The sequence below is a fragment of the Hemiscyllium ocellatum genome, chromosome 9, assembly GCF_020745735.1.
Source record: "Hemiscyllium ocellatum isolate sHemOce1 chromosome 9, sHemOce1.pat.X.cur, whole genome shotgun sequence".
NCBI lineage: Eukaryota > Metazoa > Chordata > Chondrichthyes > Orectolobiformes > Hemiscylliidae > Hemiscyllium > Hemiscyllium ocellatum.
This window is the reverse complement of record NC_083409.1, coordinates 82,344,731-82,367,007: the sequence shown is the minus strand read 5'-3', so window position 1 is coordinate 82,367,007 and position 22,277 is coordinate 82,344,731. Positions and strand designations below refer to the sequence as shown.

Genomic DNA, 22,277 nt, shown 5'->3' with positions numbered 1-22,277 from the left:
GAACAGGCAGAGAGTATGCAAACTTCTGCAAGGTTGGCGAGAGATCCGCAGGACCTGACCTATCAGAGAACTAAGATTATATTTTTCTGTGGCAATGAGCCATAAGAGGAAATCATTTGATGAGGTTAAGAGAAGGTTAAAGACCTTGGTATTCAATATATGATGAGGTACCCAGCATTGCTTCATATTACTTACAAGGAGACTTTGCGGTCATTTCATTCCTTGGAGCAAGCCAAGAACTTCTTGGACACTTTAAAATAATGTAGATGTATTTATGGACATTGACAATAGTGTCTGGGTTTTTTTTTTGTCTTGCTTGCTTTTATTTCTTGTACTTTCACTCCTTTCCCAAAGAAGCTGTTGGTGGGTTTTTTTCTCTCCGAGCTGGAGTGGTATTGATATATTGTGGGGGATGGGCAGAGTGCTCACTGTTTTCCTTATACCTTTGTGTTTACAATGTCCTTGTTTGGTTTCTTCCATTGCTGGGGTTTGGGGTGCAGCTGGAGCTGTAAGTGGGAATGGGGGTGTGTGGGAAATGTAAGCACCCTCTGTAGGCAGGGGGTAGACACCCCCATTAAGAGCCTTTTGTGTTTTGTAGTTAGTTTTTTTTTAATGTTTTGTGAATAGACTCTATGAGTCTCCTTTTGAGTATGCTAAGTGTGCAGTAAGACAAATTCTTCCTCTCGGCAGCACAAAGGTGACTGTAAAGGATCTTGGTTAGTAGCAATCTCAAATGGCGCACCTGGAACATCAAAGGGAGTCATTCACCAGTTACCAAAAAGCTGTTGTCGAGCCTTAAAAAGGAGAGGGTGGAAGTTACCCTGTTACAGGAGACTCATCTTAATGACAAAGAACACTTGAAATTACAGCAGGGTGGGTTTGATTGGGTGTTTTTCTCATCTTTTAGTACTAGGAGCAGGGGAGTGGCAATACTCGTCCAGAAGGGTCTCCCATTTAATTTAGTAGATTGTGCTAAAGGTAAGTATGGTGAGTTTGTTATTCTTAAGATCCTTATACATGGTGAGGAATATGGTATTTTGAATGTCCACTGTCCTCCAGTCCACCCTCTTAAATTTCTAACTGATGGCCTTGGCGCACGGTATATTATTGTGGGGGGAACACTAATTGTATTATGGATCCTGTGCTGGATAGAATGCCCAAAAGCCCCCCAAAGCTTTCTCCACAATCTAAACAGGTGATCTATGTGTGGAACTGGGATTGGTAGATTTTTGGAGATGTTTATACCCTACGGGCAGAGATTTTACATTCTTTCCCAAACCTCATAAATGCCACACAAGGATTGATAATTCAACAGCTTTTTTTAAGATTTGTTGATATCCTGTTTGATTGGGAATATTGCCATCTTTGATCATGCAGCAGTGTATTTAATGGTTAAGATGGAGTGTGAGGCAACAGGCTCTCAATACTGGTGAATGGAACCCTTCATCCTCAAGGACAGCAAGTTTGTAGAATTCTTCTCTAGGGAAATTTGACTTTTTTGGCCACCAACTTAGGAAAAGCTAGTAATCTGTCCATTCTTTGAGAGACTGCTAAGGCCTATGCTCAAGGGATAATTACCTCATACTCTGCCAGCCAGAAGTGACAAAAAGGAGAGCAGCAACGTCTGCTTGAGGCACAACTGAAGGCAGTTGAGATGGCATGTTACAGTAGACCGTCAGTGACTAAACTGCAGCAGATCACAACCCTTCGATCTGCTTTAAACTCCATGCATACAGCAAGGAAGGAACTTTCCTTTGCGAAGCAGATGTTGTTTGAGCAAGGTGATAGGCTGGGTAAATACTTGGCACATTGGTCAGGAAGAAGAATGCCTCCCAGTCTATTGCTTCTATTAGGGAAGGGAATGGGACTCTTACTTGTGTTGCTAAAAAGATCAATGAGGCATTTTAGAGGTCTTACTCTGAACTTTACCAGTCTGAATGCTGTGAGGACAGATGGGATAAGATGGAGTCTTTTTTTTAAGGAATTTGGATCTTCCTAGTGTGTCTGCTGAACAGGCGTCTCTCCTCAGTGCTCCGTTAACAGCGCAAGAGATACAGGAGGCGGTGAGGCAACTTCAAAGTGGAAAGGTGCCCGGGCCCTCATAGCTTGCCCAGTGTGTTTTAAACAAATTTGTAAACATACTGTCAGGACCGATGTTAGACATGTATAAATATTCACATAGTCGGGATTGCCTCCCGCCATCCTCAAGAAAGGGAACAGCCCAGAGGATTGTTCTTCTTACCGACCCATTTCGCTTTTAAACTCTGATTTTAAAATTTTATCGAGGACTCTGGCATTGAGGTTGGAAAGGATATTGCCCTCTATTGTTAAGGAGGATGAGATGGACTTTATAAAGGATCGCAGATCTTCTAATAATGTTAGGAGACTGCTTAACATGACTGAAGTGTGCCAGCAATAGTCAGTTCAAGGGTTGATGGTTTCCTTGGACGTGGAGAAGGCATCTGATCAGGTGGAATGACTGTTTCTTTTTTATACCCTGGAGTGGTTTGGCCTAGGTGGAGTATTTACTAGATAGGTAAGGGTGATCCTCTGGCAGCGGTTCTCACTGATGGTATAAAGCCTGATAATTTTAACATTAGTAGGGGAAGTCAGCAAGGCTATTCCCTCTCAGCTTTGCTCTTCACATTGGTGATTGAGCCGCTGGCAGAGGCCACTTGTGGGGACTTCTAATATGGCTGCCCAAAAGGTAAGGTCAAAGGTGCATAAGTTCACATTATATGTGGGTGACGTTTTCATTTTTCTTTCGAACTCAGCAGTTTCGGTGTCCCACTTGATACAATGTATTAATTCATTTGGCTTTTTCTCAGGTTATAAGATCAATTTTTTTCAAAATTGGAGGCCAGGCCTATGGGGGTCTTGAGGGAATACCAGATGTGGAAGGTGGGTTCCCCTTTGAGTAGCACAGGGAGACTTTCTTTATTTGGGCCTCTCTGTTAGCCCTAGTTTTGATCAGTTATTCAAGGCTAATTGTGTTCATTTGTTTGACAAGATTAAACAAGACCAAAGATGGGTGTGGGGAGGGGGGCTTCCAATATCACAGCGAGGTCGAGTTACTTTTATTAAAATGAATGTTCTTCCTCATTATTGTACCCTCTGCAGATGCTTCCCATACTTTTTCCTAGACAAATGTTTTGGAAATTAAATGATTGGTTTAGTTCCTTTATTTGGCACCATAAGCAGCCTCTTATCAAGCTTACGAAATTGCAAATGCCACAGTGGTTGGGAGGAGTGGATGTCCTGGATGTCAGAAGATATCAGTTGAGCTCCCTTTTATCTTTTGAGAGTGATTGGGCCGGTGAGGACTCGGTGTTGATATGGTTGAACATTGAGGCCTCCCAGGCAAAGTGTCCTCTTATTAACCTGTTGCTTCGGGACAAAATGAGGATAGTTGTGGAACATTTCTGCAATTCAATATCTTTTTATATTCTAAGAGCATGTAGGACATGTCACAGATGGAGGGTAATATGTCTAAAACATTGTTACATACTCCCATAGTTGGTATGCCAGGTTTCCCGCCAGGGACAATGGATCCCAGGTTCAAGTCCTGGGCAGATACGTGAATCTCTTGTTTGGGTGACCTGTTTGAAGATGAAACGTTAATGTCATTTGATCAAATAGCTCATAAGTATGGATTATCAAGCAGGGACCTCTTCTGTTTTTTTCAGATCAGAGATTTTATCCAAAAAGAGACTACACTTCCTACTGCGTGTTATAGATCTGATACAGAAAAGAAGGTGTTTCAGGCTAAGAGCTCTTTCAGTGAGTACTCTCTACATTTGGTGGTGGTGGTGGTGATGATGGTGGGGGGGGGGGGGGGGTCCCTCAGGTGACATCGAGTGATTATGGGAGGTCTGGGACAGAGACTTAGGGTTGGAGATCCCTCCAGAAACTTCGGAGGACATTTGTGAGAGTGCAAGGAAGATTGATATGTAATAGGACCAAGGCTATGCAGTTAAAGATTTTTCATAGGGCTCATTTGGCCCCAGATTGTCTTGCAAAATTTAAGTAGGGTGCATCTTCAATGTGCCCCAACTGTAAAATAAATACAGGTACCCTCACTCGTTAATGATCTTGCCAGAGGTTCTGTACATACTGGAGCGCTGTGGCGGAAGTAACAGAGAGACTTGGAAACCAAAGTCAAGGTGGACTCAGTTTCTCTTCTCCTGAGTTTGCTGAATTTATCGCCCTTAGATGTGCATGGGAAAAAGCTTTTTAGCATCCTCACTTTTTGTGCGAGGAAGGACATTCTGATGTGCTAGGTGTCTGAGAAACCCCTGGGTTTGTCAGTGCGGCATAAGTTAATTATGGAACACATGCCTTTGGACTTTCTTACAAACATGGTGGACCAGAAAACAGACAATTTTTATAAGACATGGCAGGCCTTTTTCAATTACTTGAAAGGAAATCTGTCCAGCATTTTAATTACGGCTTTTGTCTAGCCATGTTGGTTTGGTTTAATAAGCCTAATGTCCTGAGAGGAAGAATTTTGAGCAAACATAGGTTTAATAATTGATGCTCTCGAAGGTTGAGAGCGGAGGTCTTGTTACGCTGAGTGGTGTTACTTATTTACTTATTGATGCATAATGAGTGTAGTGCTTTTGTACAGTAATATAGTAGTTGGTTTATTGTTGTTTTTGTTATGTTATATTTTCATATTTTTGAAATTAATAATTTTGTAACAAACATTTTTCAATAAAAATATTAAAACTATTCATGCCATGTAATTGCAGAAGCAGGTATGTCATTAAATAGGTTAAAGTTGGAAAAGAGGATTGAAAAGAATACATTTGGGTCTTAAGCAATGTATATTAGTTTAGTGTGAAGAGTAGATATGACGTAAGTAAATAGTTGATACCTTTAAGCATATTAGAAAACATTATCATGGAAGAAAGTAGAATACAGTCTTTGGATTCAAAAGACATCTCAATCTTTGCAAATCCTAGCCCTCTCACTTACAAAGGAATTCTCATCTGGCTCAATCAACTATCATATAGCACTCTGAAAATAAAACATTTATTTTCATCTGGTGAGGCCTATGACATGACCAGGTGAAATTTCGTTGTTCGGTCTTTGCTAGTTTGGAAATTAGTGCATGGAGTTATGTCTCAGCTGACTGATTGCACCTGTATGAATTCTATAGATATTGAAGCTCAGCATTGGCAAGGCTTTTGTTTTAAACAATAAGTATAATGCTCAAATGAAAAACAAAGTGATAAAATAAAAGTTAATATAAATTGAAAAGACAAGACTGAATGTTTAAAAAAACTTAATCTTTTCCATTTCTTTACTGATTACCTTAAATTTGTTCTCTCGTCATTATGATCTCAACAAACTGTGAAGCCAATCCATCACCATTTATTTCATTAGAACAGTTTATAGTCTTAAAGATAACAATCAGATGTTTATTATTATTATTTGCAGCTCAAAAGCCCATCTTCTCATGTCTTGCTTCTTTACTGTGACTCTCAATCCTAGCAACACATTTCTCATTGACTTCATATTATTCTTTTTGTGGGATATCCAAAACAGACTGACCACAATCTAAATAATGTTGCACAAATTCAACATTAATTCCTTGCGTTTCTATTCAATGCTGTTAAACACATGACTAGTGATTCCATTCATGGCCTTGATGGCTTGTATTGTCACTTTTAACAGCCTGGGTATCTAAATATTCAAATTCCTCTCTCCATTTAAAATCTGACTTTCTTAAAAAGCAACTTTTTTCGATATCCTTACTTTCAAAAGGTCTACTTCACATTTCACTTCTGTGAACCATGCCCATCATCTTTATGCTCTATCTCCTAGGTCATATCTTCCTGAAGTCTTTTATCATTCTGACAATTTGCCATACCTTTCATTTTGTGTTATCAACATATTCTGATGTTGATCCATCAATTCCTAAGTCCTGATCACTTATGCACATTGTAAATTAGTGCAGCTCTAACACAGACCCTGTGAGGCCCCACTCACTGTATCTTTCCACTTGAAGAAATATCCTTTTACTGTAACCTCTTCTTGTTGCCCTGCAACCATCTCTATCTTTTATATTATCATATTTTACTTAGTGAGGATAAAGGCTCACGACAGTAAATCTTTTGTGGTACATTATCACATTTTTTTTTGGAAAATCTATCCGAATAGATCTTTGCATCTGCTTTATCTCTCCTTAGCTATTTCTTCAAATAATATTGTACGGTTGATTGTACATGGAAAACACAGATGTGATCTAGTTGTTTGTAGCATAATAGAAGTGACTGTTCTGCCATTGCAACTATATTTGGTTGATTTCTTTAAATGCAGATGCATTATAGAGAAGCTGAACAAATGGGCACAAATCTGCCAAATGGAGCGTATATGGGAAAGAAATGAAGTTGGCAGGGAGAATAAAGAAAGCAGAGTGTTCCTCAAACAGAGGGCAACTGCAGAATTCTGAGGGGTAGTTTAACGTGGTTGTTTAATGTGTGAATCACAAAACATCAGTATGCTAATATAGAAGGCTAATGGGACACTACACTATATTACAAATGGAACTTAATATAAAAGTAAGGATGTTCTGCTTTAGTTATGCAGTACATTGGAGAGACCAAATCTCAAGTACTGTCTCGTTTGGGTCTGCTTTTTTAAAGAAAGGATGGAAATGTGTTGAAAGCAGCTCAGAGAAAGTTTACTGGATTAACATCTGGAGTAAATGGATTGCCTTATGAGATTAGGCTGGACAGCTGGGCTTGCTTCCACTGGAGTTTAAAAGAATGAGACACCACCGGATTAAAGTGGTCTTGACAAGGCGGATATGGAATGGATGCTTCCAAAACTAGGGGCACAGTTGTACAAGTATGGATCATCCTTTTAAAACAAAGATAAGAAGATTTTTTTTTCCTCTCAGTGGATTGTGCAACTTCAGATGTCTGCCTCAGAATACGCTGAAGGTGGGTTCATCGAGTACTTTAGGCTAACATTGCCGACCACATGACCAAACAATCCTAATTATATAATTCCATCTTTCATTCACTTTTCTTTCATCTGGTCTTGAATATTGACAGTTTCCTTGCCTCAACCATCAACATTGGAAGTCCCTTGAACATTTAATGTTATACATATAACCCCTTATTCAAGTTCCTCAACAGGAAAATAAATATGCTTCTATCTAGACTCTCACATTTATTCATAAATTTAAACAACTAAAATGTTGACCTATAATTTACTCTGCTCCACTGGAAGAAAATATTCAATTTCTTAAATCTTTTTGTTTCCTGAATAACTAGGATGCTGAACTTCACTTCTTTCCCATATTTGTTCCGTTTTACACTCCGGAAGATCCTTGTTACAGCTGAAGCTGGAGGAGTGGACTGTTGCTTTAAAACTTATTGAACAATAAGATCAAATCAACCAGGTGTCTTAATAAACACAAGTATTAGTTTATAATTAAAAAAACTTAGTCAATGAAGGTGCAATAAGTTGTTAAGGCATACAGAGGGTAAAGAAGAAATATAAATGCTTCCTCTAAAATGGTCCAAAAATACATGTGCAAACCCACCGTGCATTCTCCTCAGCAAGAGGGAAAAATGGATTACTCTGCACAGATTGGCTTTACATAAAAGAAAACCATTTGGTTATTAGAGAAGGGTAAAAGATAAAGCATACAATGTTTGAGAGGCTATTGCTCTGATATCCTGGCATTTGTGGTCAAGTTTTCAATTATGCATGGTTGTCTGGCACAGCTGGTTCAGGAAACGCAATACTGAGACATTCCTCCAATCACATTTTCCGATAAAAAACTAAGCAAGAGGGTTCTTTCACAGAGATCATTTGGACAGCCTTTTTTCACATACTTCTTGACCCCACCTCATTCTAGATACCAAAGTACTGTCCATCCAATCATCATATGAACAGCCCCAGTAATGGTCTACAGCAAAGCAAGCTACCTCCAGTCTTGTGATTTCTGTGAGACCACGATAAAAATAATTGCAATGCCCACAGTGACCTATTATCTTATTAAATAAACCACTCTTAGGTATTTCCATAAAACTTGAAATAAATTTTGAAAGATTGTTGGAAAATTAGTTATTGAAGAACTGTTGAACATGCAAAATCTTCATAACACCCTCAATATCATTCTTTAGCTTCACTATTTTACTACTTTAAAAAAAAATCGGGAATCCCAATTTTTGTTAAATAATCTTATTGACCTGGTACCAAAAGCGAAAATGCTGGAAAATCTCAGCAGGTCTGGCAGTATCTGTAAGGAGAGAAAAGAGCTGACGTTGAGTCTAACTGACCCTTTTGTCAAAGCTTTGACAAAGGGTCAGTTAGACTCGAAACATCAGCTCTTTCCTCTCCTTACAGATGCTGCCTGACCTGCCGAGATTTTCCAGCATTTTGTCTTTTGGTTTCAGATTCCAGCATCCGCAGTAATTTGCTTTTATTTATTGACCTGGTATATTGCTTTCAATTCCTGAATGCTTGTATCCTTAAAACTCTTTGGTTTTATATTTTTCCTTTAAAAAAAATACGAATTTTAATTGTGTACATTTAATGGCAAGATTCACTATTATAAAACTATACATTATCAATCATTCAGATGGATTAAGACCCACTTCTTCTGGCTCCTATTCTAGGCAAATAAATCTCTCAAATCACAGTACAGACTGTGCAGTACTTACAATACTTTGTTTTGTTCTCTCATGGGATGTGGATATCAGTGGCCCAGCCAGCATGTATTACATGTTCTTTGAAAAGATGGTGGTGAGCTGCCTTCTACAATGCCATTTAGGGAAGGGGGAGTTCCAGGATTTTGACCCAGCAATAAAGAACAAATGGCAATATATTTCTAAGTCAGGTTGGTGACTAGCTTGTAGGAAAACTTGCATATCATAGTGTTCCCATTATCTGCTGCCTTTGTCCTTCTAGATGGTAGTGGTTGTAGGTTTGGAAGGTGTTAAGAATTTGTGGCAAATTTTTGCAGTGGATCTTGTAGAAATGCACACTGCTGCTACTGAGCATCATTGGTAGAGGGAGTGGATGTTTGTGGATGTAGTGCCAATCAAGTGGGCTGCTTTGTCTAGATGGTGTCATGCTTCTTAAATGTTGTTGGAGCTGCACTCACCCAGGCAAATGGGAGTATTCCTTCACACTCCTGGCTTGTGCCTTGTAGACATTGGACCGGTCTTGGCGCATTTGGCTATGAACTGCTTCAGTATTGGAAAAGTTGTGAATGATGCTGAACATTATGCAATCAGCAAACATCCCCACTTGTGACCTTATGATGGAGGGTCTTCAGGAACTCCCACAAAGACGTCCTGGAGTTGAGATGACCATAAGAAAGTGAGGACTGCAGATGCTGGAGATCAGAGCTGAAAATGTGTTGCTGGAAAGGTGCAGTAGGCCAGGCAGCATCCAAAGAGCAAGAGAATCGACGTTTTGGGCATGAGCCCTTCTTCAAGAATTCCTGAAGAAGGGCTCATGCCCAAAACGTCGATTCTCCTGCTCCTTGGATGCTGCCTGACCTGCTGCACTTTTCCAGCAACACACTTTCAGCAGTTGAGATGACCATAACCACAGTCATAGTCCTCTGTGCTAGGTGTATCTCTAACCTACAAAGAACTTTCACCCCAATTCCCATTGACTCCAGTCTTGCTGGGTTAATTGATGCCATTGATGTGGCCTTGATGTCAAGGGCTGTCACCCTCCTCTCACCTCTGGAATTCAGCTCTTATGTCCATGTTTGAACATAATAGCCTATGAGGTCAGGAGGTAAGTGGTCCTGGTGGAACCCAAACCTGGCATCACTGTACGGCGTTGAGAGTAGGCTGATGGACTGGTAATGGGTTAGATTTGTCCATGCTTTTGAAGGACATCACTGGGCAATGTTTTGTATTGTCAGGTAGTTGTCAGTGTTGTAGCTATACTGGAACAACTTGGCTAGCCATGTGGCAAGTTCTAAAGCACATGTCTTCAGTACTATTATAAAAAGGTGGTAGTCAGGGTCCATAGCCATTGCAGTATCCAGTGCCTCCAACTGTTTCTTGATATCACATGGAGCGAATCAAATTGGCTGGCAAGACTAGCATCTGTGTTGCTCAGGATTTCTGGAGGCGGTGATGGCCTTGTGGCATTATTGCGAGACTATTAATCGAGAGATCCATGTTCTGGGGCAAGGAAACTGCCATCCTTACCAAAGGAAACTGCAATCTTTATCTGGTCTGGCCTATGTATGATTCCAGATTCACAGCAATGTGATCGACTCTTAAATGCTCTCTGAAATGGCCTAGCAAGCCATTCAGCTATTTTAACCACTAGAAAAACAATTCTGGGTGAGTGTGGGGGGATTAAAACTTCCTTCATAATAATATTTTTGCACAGTGGCTCATTTAGAATTCACACTTTTTTTTTAGTTTTAATAACAGAATATTTCTGATCCATGCCTCAGCTTTTGAGGCTCATTCTGCTGAAGCACTCCATTGCACAGGGAGCCAAACATTCACATCTTAGAAGCCCTGTCTCCAGAAAGGCACAATAGTGACAGGAATCTGAAATCAAAAGGTCAACTATTCTAAGTTTCTGAAATGATCACAGAAAAGGACACATTGCCTGGTGTTGTAGAAATCATTTGAGCCCCTGGTCTTTGGTGAGTTAGCAGATCTCAGCCCCTGCAGCTGTTAGAGATTGCAGCTGGTGTCCCTGGAATAGTAATGAAAAGAAAAGTTTTTTAAAAAATCAGTCTGACTTGATAAAATGGATAAGTGTGGGCAATATGTGGAAGAAGTTGGAACTTTTTCCTAGAGGTGTCAGCCGTCACTCAACGGAGACCACTTTCACCTGTTTGGGACAGTATTTTTGACCAAATGCATTTCATTTGTTACAGCAATGACCGCCCTTCAAAACCACATCGTAAAGTACTTTAAAACATCCTGAGATTGTGAAAAATGCTTGACCAGTGCAAGTCATTAATTCTTTAGTAATTCATTTATAAATGATCACAATGTAGATTTGGTAGTGAGTTGGAATGGTGAGGGCAGGAAAAGAAAATGAGAAAAATAACTCGAAAAGGAAATTCTTCAAAAGGAACTTTAATAAAACCTACTTTTAAAATTAATGAAACTTTCAACCTACGGAAAACTGTGCCATTGCACGAAATTGCTCTTCATCATCAGCTGTAATATTTCTCCAATGCCGAAATAGCTCAGTTGGGAGAGCGTTAGACTGAAGGTCCCTGGTTCAATCCCGGGTGTCGGCGGATGCAGAGTTGCTTGCACACTCTGTGTTTGGGCAGCACGGTGCCAGAGCACCAGAGACCTGGGTTCAATTCCCGCCTCAGGCGACTCTCTGCGTGGAGTTTGCACATTCTCCCAGTGTCTGCATGGGTTTCCTCTGGGTGCTCCGGTTTCTTCCCACAATCCAAAAAAGTGCAGGTTAGGTGAATTGGCCATGCTAAATTGCCCGTAGTGTTAGATAAAGGGGTAAATGTAGGAGTATGGGTCTGGGTGGTATACGCTTCAGCAGGTCAGTGTGGACTCGTTGGGCTGAAGGGCCTGTTTCCACACTGTAAGTAATCTAATCTAAAAAATAAATGGCTAAGAACAGACCAGCAATTTCCTATATCTGTGGTGAGGAAGGAGGGGTGGAGAAAAGGTGAGCAAAAGGAAATTTCAAAGTGAAAGCAAGCAGATTCAAGTTGTTAAAGAACATGTATGTACACTGAATTCTTCCATAAATAATTAAGCACAAAGCTGCCGTGAAGCATTCCATTAAGCAAATGAGAAAGGGCTAAATTATCATCAGACCACAGACGAGAAATGCAATTCGATTCTGTCCTGTTGGAACTGTAAATCCTTCACCGTTGGTCAATGGATTCATCATATTTATGCCACAGTAAAGCTGTGTTGACTAAAACAGAGTCTGCTGTAGCTGAATAACCATCAACTTGTCCAACTAGGCTATGGAATTAATTTTCCCCCCACCCCCACTTCTCCTTTGTGTACAGGCAGCTTATTCAGAAGACATTCTGAACTGAATGTTCCACCAAAGATGATGATTAAGGTCAGATTTTGGATTCATATTGCATAAAGACGCCATTTTTCTCCTGTAACATGTAATTAAGTTTTAATCTTCAGCCACAATACTGCAGAGACAGAAATGGAAGCTATTGGTTTCTAACCTTTACCACGAAAATCAAGACAGAATGAAAGCACTTAATCCTCTTTCACAGCTCTTGTTTAAATGAAATATTATTTTATGATGAAGGTACAACTAAATTGAATTTATAGCTGCATTAATTTCCAAGGATTGAGACATATTTCCCAGCTGCATAACATCAACAAAGTTTTTTTTTTAAAGAAGACAATGATACTCAGCAACATGATTTCTTAAAATCCATTCATGGGATGCAGATGTGACTGGCTAGGCCAGTATTTCTAGTACATCAAGGGCACCATCTGAAATCAGTTGAGGAATCTGGACATAATTGGGTGCTGGGGCTGATTAGGTCAGGAAGTCCATATTGTTCCAGTCCAGACAATGGACCAGAGCGAATCCCACAGGCCCTGTGCAACCAGTTCACAGAGCAACGGCAAGTCACTCAAGGAAGCTGCATAGAATTCAAATCAGACATCTAGTCAGTCATCAGTTGGGGTTGTCTTTCCAAATTGATCTTTGAGACCCACAGCATTAAATCAAGTCAGAAAATAAGGATATTCTTCAGCAGGACCAGGATCATCAGTATCCCACTGTGCAGCACTGACAGCCAAATCTATGCAGGTTGGATGTCTTAGTGAAACTTGTTCAATGAAACAGAGTTCAGTGAAGTCACTATTCATGGATTGTAAAAGTTTTGACACTGACGAAGCTAACGTTCCCCCATTGTTCCCAACTACAAATATAGCTTTATTGCTTTTCCTGCTGAAAAGGTATGGAAACAAACTGATGGAAACTTCCACAAATGGCAATGCTCCATCATTCAATCATTACAAAGTTTCATGCTGGTATGGATGTTATGGAAAGGATAGCTATCATTCAGATGGGATCTGTGCAGTCCTAAGGATGGTTAGCCTCTCTACTTTCAACCTAGTAGCCACATTTAAAATGACAGTCACTCACAGAGCTAATGATGAAAAGTGAATATATATTTAAAAATATATATCCTCCACAACCACCTGATGAAGGAGCAGTGCTCTGAAAGTTAGTGCTTCCAAATAAACTTGTTGGACCATAACCTGGCATTGTGTGATTTTTAACCATGCTTAAAAATGTGGTGATATATTTAAAATAAATTTTTACCCGTGTTACCTATGTACCCTCAGAAGGCTTTCTTTTCTCTTTCACTCCCACTACATTTAAAGTGTACTCCAAAGATCCACATGAGGGGTGGAGCAAACTTGCCCTAAAGTGCAGCCTCAAGAATTGGGCGTTAGGAGTGATACCCTGATCTACTATTGTATCACGGAGGGAGCGGACGCTGCAAAATACTGACAGTGGAGGGAAAGGGGAGATATATTGGGTGGTGGTAATCTGCTGGAGGTGGCAGAAATGGTCAAAGATGATCCTTTGAATACAGAGACTGTGGGGTGGAAAGTGAGGGTCTCGGACAAAGACCATCATTGTTCTGGGAAACAGGGGATACCTGGACTTCAGGCTTTAAGATATGATGAGAGATAGCATAAAATTACACCTGCTTTCTCTAGAATTTAGAAAGTTAAGGGATGCTGTAATTGAAGTCTACAAGATATTAACAGGAAAAGACAAGGGAAATAAAGTATTTCTATTTGTTGGGGATGCTAGAACTAGGGGCACAGTCTGATAATTTGGGCCAGACTGTTCTGGAGAGATGTTAGAAGCATTTCTATAAACAAAAGATGGTTGACATTTGAAACTCTCTTCCAAAAATGGTAGTGTATGCAGGATAAGTTGTTAATTTAACTCAATAGATAATACCTTTGCGTAACAAAAATTAAGGGATATGGGCCAAAGCCAGTTATATGGAGTTGGGCCACAGATCAGCCATGATCCCATTGGATGGTGAAACAGGTTTGAGGGGCTGTGTGGTCTACTCCTGTTCCTATGAAGGAGTGAGGGCAGAAGTACAGGAAATGGGTGGGATGTAGCTGAGGGTCCTGTCAGTTGTGGTGCTGGTGGGATGTTGATGTGGGACGAGAGAAAGAGGAACTTGCCTGAGGAAAAGGAGGGCATGTTGGAGCTATCCCAGTGAAAGGTGGCATCATTGGAACAGTGGGGGACACTGAAAAACTGGGAGGATGGAATGGAGTCATTGTTGGAAGCAGGTTGTGAAGAAATGTAATTGAGCTAACTTTGGGATTTGGTGGGTTTGAAATGGACATTATTGGACAGCCTATTCCCAGAAAGACTAAAGTCAGGGAAGAGCAGGGAAGATTTGAAGATGAACCAGGTAATGGTGAGGGAAGGATGGAAGCCACCATTTTCCAAACTCTTTCAGTTCTGAAGAGGAGTTATGCCACACTTGAAGCATTAGTTCTTTTTCCACAGATGCTGAAATTTCCAGCATTTTCAGTTTTTCTTTCACATCTTCAACAAATAGTTTTAAACTAGGATATGTTTAAAGAAGGGAAAACATCAGCATATGCAGAGATATCTTCATATAAAAGACTTAGGATTAGAACAACCTAGAATTATAAATATCTACTTTTTTTGCATTTATGAAAAGCATCATACCTTCTGGGTACAAATTGGTTCCATTAACATTATTGGAACATTCACCAGTGCACAAGTGAGACATAAATAGAGCATACTACATCAGCAAAGATACAGAAGTTTTGTGACCAACAGAATGTAATTTTAATGTTTGGTAATATATCCATTTATACATCAGCTTTCTTATTCTATTTGACAAATAGAGTAACTCAAAAATGAACAACTCAAAATAACTTAAATGATTTTTTTAAAAAAAGTCACAACATACAACTGCAAACTTCAGAAAAATCTCTCATTTTTCTGCTGGGAATTTTGTATCACATGAACAGGACATTCCCATTAGCATCTGTAAATCTTAGCTCTACTTCTCTTTTGTTTTGCAGTTCACAGAGTGCATGATGGGGGAAAGCTCTATCATTGTGTTTGTGGTGAAGGGCCCTAGAGTCGGTGATGTGTTTTTCTTTTTCTCATAACTTAGCATTCAGTAGTTTGACTTTTCATTTTTGATTTCATATTAGCTACATATGGAGCCTGATTTTCACTCCCTTTTTCATTCATATTGTATACATTTGAGTTTGTTTGCACTGGTATTTCCAAATGTTTTACATTCATACCTTTTGTACATTCTTTTGTCTCACAGTCATACAGCATGGAAACAAGCCCTTCAGTCTAAACAGTCCATGCCGACTATAATCCCAAACTACTACGCTAGTTCCACCTGTCTGCACTTGGCCCATATCCCTCCAAACTTTATTCATGTACTTATCTAAATGTCTTCTAAATATTATCCACCACTTCCTCTGGAAGTTCATTCCACATGTGAACTACCCTCTATGTAAAAAAAAAATCCCTCATGTCTTTTTTAAATCTTTCTCCTCTCCCTTCAAAAATGTATCCCCTAATCTTGAAACCTCCACCCCCCCCCCATAGAGAAAAGGCACTTGCCATTCAGCTAATCCCCTAATGATTTTATAAACCTCTATAAAATCACTCAACCTCCTACATTCCAATGAAAAAAGTCTCAGCCTATCCAGCCTCTACCTATAACTTAAGCCTTCTCTATTCCTGAGATGCTGCCTAACCTGCTGTGCTTTGACCAGCAACACATCTGCAGCTGTGATCTCCAGCATCTGCAGACCTCATTTTTTACCCTCCATTCACGGCAACATCCTACTAAATCTCACCAGCTTAATAATATCCTTCCTTAGCAGGGATACCAGAACTGGACACTGTACTCCAAGTAGGCCTCACTCATTTTCTGTACAACCTCAACGTAATATCCCAACCCCTATACTCAAAGGTCTGAGCAATGAAGGCAAGCATGAAAAATGCCTTCTTAACCATCTTATCCACATGTGATGCAAACTTCAAAAGAATTCTGTAACTGAACCCTTAGGTCTCTCTGTTCTGCAACACTAGCCAATGCCCTACCTTTAATTGTATATGTCTTGCCTTTGTTTGTTTTACCAAAAAGCAATATGTTGAATTTATCCAAATTAAACTCCATCTGCCACTCTTCCTTTAAATCTTACTGACAATCTCTTACATGATTGGTATGAAGGACCTTATATTATATTCACCACTGCTTTCTAGGACTGATGTTGTGATTTATTCCCTTCCCGCTGTTTCTTCCCCCTCGGCCTACTGAAAAGGCAATCTTCATTTCAATAGAGTTGAAAGGTAGAAACCTAAAACATCATAATTTGTCTTTTTAAATTCAAAGGTGATAATTGACTTGCTGTGTATTGTCAAGATTTCAAAATTTTCCATTTTATTTATACAGTTGTTTCATGTTTCATTTTTTTTTGATTGACAACAGAAATTTGATATCTAGTCACACGATTAACCTTGTGATTGCTGAAAGCAGCCTGGCGAAAAGGCAACCATAACTAATTTGAGAGATCACACTCTCTGTATGATGTAAGATTATAAGAATATAAGAAATCAGAACCGGATTGGGCAGTTCAGCCCCTTGAGCCTACTCTGCCTTTCAACAGGATTATGATCCAACATTTTTCATATCCACTTTGTTGTGTTTTCCCCCTAACCCTCGATTCCCGGACTGACCAATACTTTAACTATCTCAGCCTTAAATATGCTCAAGGACTCTGCCTCCATAGCTCTCTGCGGCAAGGAGTTCCAAAGTCTCAACCCTCAAAGAGGAGACATTCCTCCTTATCTCGGTCTAAATTCGGGCCCCTTTATGTCCTCTAGTCCTAGACTCTCCGATGGTGGGGAGCTTAACCTGTCAAACTCCTTAAGAATCCTGTGTGTTTACATGAGATCATCTCTCAATCTTCTGAATGCCAGTGACTAGACTCCCACCCTGTTTAGACTTTGCTCATAAGACAATCTCTCCATACCAGGGATGATCCATGCAAATTTTCTCCGCATCCAAAGAAATGATATCCTTCCTTAAATAAGGGCACCACAACTGCTCACAACTTTCTAAATGTGGTCTCAGCAGCACCTTGCACAGCTGCAATTAGACTTCCCTACTCTTATTACTCCAAACTCCTTGAAATAAGGATCAACATTGCATTAATCTTCCTGATTACCTGCTACCGATCTGTGAGCTAGCTTTCTAATTTTCATGCATAGTACCCCCAGATCCCTTTATGTTGCAGCTTCTGCCTTTTTTATCCATATTTAAGTAAAATTCTGTAATTTTGTTCGCCCTTCCAAAATAAATGACTTTATTGTTTATGAGACGACAGTGAGGACCGCAGTTCTGAAGATCAGAGTCGAGAGTGTGGTGCTGACAAAACCCCGCAAGTGCTTTTCCTGATGAATGACTTATGCCCGAAACATCAATTCTCCTACTCCTTGGATGCAGCCTGACCTGCTGTGCTTTTCCAGCACCACACTCTCGACTTTATTATGTATGTCAAGTGAGGAGCAGCTCTGTGACATTGTCACAAGTTTGCTCCAGGGTCCTAAAGACCTTACACAATGACATTTCACAGAAAAGGAATATTCAGGTTACATATTTAGAAGGTCTTTAATGAAAAAAAATACTGGAAAGGAGGAGCTGGTGTTAAATACTCCATTGTTTGCCTACTGCTTTCTGCTGTGCACTTACCCAACTCATCCCAAAGCTGTCGGCACTTGTCTGTCATGCCTGTGCCTTGCTGCCTCCAGAGAGAAAGTCGTGGGTCAGCCATAAACTGTTCTGTTATCAATGTCAACATCCTAGCACCATTTGAATCCCTCATCTTCAGCATTTCTCGTACCTGTGGTGGATAATATTTAAAGTCAGTAATCAGAATGAAAACATTTTTCCAGAGAACTAGTGCTGCATTCTGATTCCAATTACAAATGCTGCACATATATTCTATAAACTTTTCTGTTCTCCATGGAGTTGAATTGTGATGACTTTGGTTTTCCTCAAGTTTAGCTGAACGACATTATGGCTTATTCTAACTGCCTACCCTACCTTCAGTCATGGTTGTAAAAAAACATTGGGAGAATGGAGCATGGTGGTAAATAGGGATAATCGGGTCAAATTTACCTAGGATGTGGGACCAGATCTCTTTTTCAGATGATGATGCCATACAAAGGAAAGTGAACGACATGTTAATTTACACAAGGAAAAAGGAACAATCCTCTCCCTGAAAGGAGGATGTGATCAGCTATATCAAAGGCTGCAAATGAAGTTCAGGAAGGCTAGGTGAGACAATAAAGTTCCTCATGACTTGGTTGTTATGATTGATCTTGCACCGAGGAGAGGGGAAATGTTTGAATAAAGACATCCAAATATAATACATAAACTGAATTCCAGAAGTATGTTTCCAATTGACATAAACGCTACAAGGAGGGACACAAACAACCTGAGAACACAAAAAAAAGCTTTGCTGTAACTAGTTAATGCAATGGGTTTTGAAGGTGTATTAGTGTGTCAGAGAGTGTTGGAAAATTTAAGGCAAAATTGGATAGATATTTGCAGGAATAGGTGGTCAAGGAGCATTTGTTTTTGCAACCAGCCTGATTAACCAAAACGTTAACACCAGTTTCTCTCCACAAATATTGCCAGACCTGATGGGTTTTTTCCCAGCAATTTCTACTTTTGTCTCTGATTTATAGTATCTGCAGTTCTTTCAGCTTTTATTTAGTATTTAACTCACTGCCATTTCTCTTGTAGGCATACCCACCTTGAAGGTGTTCTGCTCCTCTCACCATCAGCTACCATCAGTTCTGAGAGAAAGGATCACTCCACCCAAAACGTTAATGCTGATTTCTCTCCACTGATGCTGCCAGACCTGCTGAGCTTTCCCTGCAATTTCTGTTTTTGTCTCTGATTAACCACAGTCTTTTCTCATGCTGTCATTTTCTTAAATTATGTATTTCCCAGCCTATCACCGAGTCATGTTCCTCTTTTTAAAAATACAGAGGGAGCTTAAGGTTTAATCTAATACCAGTTTACAGATGATTCATACAAACTGAATATAAGATTCAAATATTCTTAATTACATTTAGTTATTCATTCAATGCAAATAGTACTTGTCACCATTGAAAAAAATCAGACTTGGCAAAATAATGGCTCTTGTTAATATTTATCTAAAGAACAAAGAAACTTAGATTTCAGAGTTTATGAAACTTTTATTTTGAAAGGAGTAGTAAGAAGAATCTCTGTTAGTGCACAATGAGAAATTTTAAAGTGCGATCAATAAGCTTCATTGCTCTCTTTGGATAGACTGTATTTCATAGATTGATTTAAAGTTAATTGAAAATTGCTGGAATATGTTGCATTATTCTTATTCACTTCTTAGCCAGACATTTTGCACAGTCATATACAAAATATGCCAACTGACTAAGGATTTTATTTGTATCAATTCTTAAATGACATTGAAACTTCTGTGAACATGTGCTATTATTAACATCAAAATATCTTGACTTACAAAGTTTCATATGGTTACGCAACACAGAAGGAAACCACTTTTTCTGGTTTCTGCTCTGTTGCACAGTCCTATAAATCTCTGTGAAAGTTTATTTATACAAAAGGGTTAATGCTGCCAAATTTTATATCTGGATAACACCAATAGTCGACTGATTCAATATTAAGTGGGATTGGAGGGAGGTAAAGGCCAATGCCATTCAGAGATCACCCTGTCTACTCTACCCATCAGCAAAGCAGATTTGGATGCAGTACTAAGGTCAGATTTGGCTCAGTTCCACAGATGCTCTCCTCCTTACGTGTAATAACTGACCAGCATTCCTGGTCCGGGCTCATGGATGATAAACAACCAGTCTGCTAACTTGGTGGAGGTTGTAGACCTGTGCCACTGCCTTACACAGAAAGTGGGCAAAGGGACAAATGATTTAGAGAGAATTTACTTTAAGAAATTGAGGACAATCTTTGCTGCTCTCTCTCCCCATTAAGAGTAATATATTTTGTTTATAAAATGTTAATTTTTTATTTCTCTTTTACATAGTGATATATTTACTGAATTAGTAATCCAGAGACTCAAGTAATATTCTGTGGGCATATGTTTGAATCTCACCATGGCATATGGTGGAATGTAAATTTAATGAAATCTGGAATTCAATACTGACATAACAATGACTGTGAAACCTTTGTTGATATACGGATTAAGGGGCAGCATGGTGGCACAGTGGTTAGCACTGTTACCTCACAGCACCAGGGACATGGGTTCAATTCCCCCTCGGGCAACTGTCTATGTGGAGTTTGCACTTCTCCCAGTGTCTGCGTGGATTTCCTCCGAGTGCTCCGGTTTCCTCCCACAGTCCAAAGATGTGCAGGTTAAGGTGAATTGGCCACGTTAAAGTGCCCATACTGCTAGGTCAGCAATAAATGCATAGGAGTTGGTCTGGGTGGGTTGCTCTTCAGAGGGTTGGTGTGGACTTTTTGGGCTGAAGAGCCTGTTTCCGCACTGTAGGGAATCTAATCTAATCACTAATATCCCTCAAGGAAAGAAATATACTGTCGTTACCTGGTCTAGTCTGCATGTGACTCCAGACCCACTGCCACTGGAAACAACCACAGCAAACTCAGGTCTCATAATCTTGCAAAGCTTTCTTGACCAACAACAACTTAGCACTGCTGCCTCACAGCGCCAGGGACCTGGGTTCAATTCCCACCTCGGGCAACTGACTGTGTGGAGCTTGCACGTTCTCCCAGTGTCTGCGTGGGTTTCCTCCGGGTGCTCCGGTTTCCTCCCACAGTCCAAAGATGTGCGGGTCAGGTGAATTGGCCATGCTAAATTGCCTGTAATGTTAGGTAAGGGGTATATGTAGGGGTATGGGTGGGTTGCACTTCGGCGGGTCGGTGTGGACTTGTTGGGCCGAAGGGCCTGTTTCCACACTTAGTAATCTAATCTAATCTAAAACTGTGACCTCGTGCAAACATTTCACGTCTGTCTCATTGACAAGTCAAATAATGCCTTGACACAGTTATATTCACAGAATCATATGTTAAGCATAATGTTTCAGACAGCACCAACACTACCCCTGGTATCCAGCAGAGGTGGTGGCACAGTTGTACTCAGGATCCCTGAGCAATGACTCCAGATCCCATGAAGTCTTGTGGCATCAGGTCAAACATGGGCAAGGAAACTCTTGCTTGTTACCACACATTGCCACCCCTTGATTGATGGATCAGTACTCCTCCATGTCGAACATCATTTGGAAGAAGTATAGAGGGTAGCAAGCTTGCCGACTGTACTATGAATGGGGGAGCTTCAAGGTCTATGCCAAGCTCAACAGCACTATTACTGACTGAGCTGGTTAAGTCCTAAAGAGCATAACTGCTAGACTGAGTCTGCAGTAGATGTTAAGGAAACCAACATGACCTCATCCTCAACATTCCACCTACTGTAGATGTAACTGTCCATAACAATATCAATTAGAATGACTACCATACAATCCTTGTGGAGACATAGTCTGATCTGCAAATTGAGAATATCTTCTATTGTGTTGTGTAACTTCATCATCATGGTAAAGGGGATAGATTTCAAACAGATTGAGCAAATCAAGAATGGGTAACCATGAGGTGCTGTGGGCCATAAGCAGTAGCAGAATTGTACTCCAACACAATCTACAACCTCATGGTGTGGCATATCCTCTACTTTACTATTACAATCAAGCCAGGAATCACCTTGGTTCACAGAGAAGTGCAGGACAGCATGCCAGGAGCAGCACCAGACATACCTATAAATAAGGTGTTAGCCTGGTGAAGATACAAAACTGGACTACTTTTGTGCCAAAGAGCATAAACAGCAAGTGACAGAAAGGGTAAAGTGAATCCACAATCAATAGATCAGATCTAAACTCTGCAGTTTTGTCACATCCAGCAATGATAGTGGACAACTAAACAACTCAATAGAAGGTGAACCTTCACAAATGTCCCATCCTCAAAGATGGGGAGCCCAGTACGTCAGGTGTAAAAGATAAGGCTGAAGCATTTGCAACAATTGACAACCAGAGGTGTTGAGTGCATGATCCATTTTGGCATTCTCTGGAGGTCCCTAGTATCACAGATGGTAGTCTTCATCCAATTCAATTCACTTCACATGATGAAATCTACAAACAGTTAAAAGCAATGGATACTGTAAAGGCAATGAACCCTGTCAACA

General features: G+C 40.1%; 1 protein-coding gene across 1 annotated transcript in view; it reads right to left on the bottom strand.

The window, feature by feature from the left end:
* Positions 1–22,277, bottom strand: part of zswim5 (zinc finger, SWIM-type containing 5) — a 268,233-nt gene that overhangs the window by 60,130 nt on the left and 185,826 nt on the right. Inside the window, exon 4 of the mRNA XM_060830519.1 lies at positions 17,768–17,918. Coding sequence (XP_060686502.1) covers positions 17,768–17,918 — 151 coding nt within the window. The remainder of the gene's footprint in view (positions 1–17,767; positions 17,919–22,277) is intronic.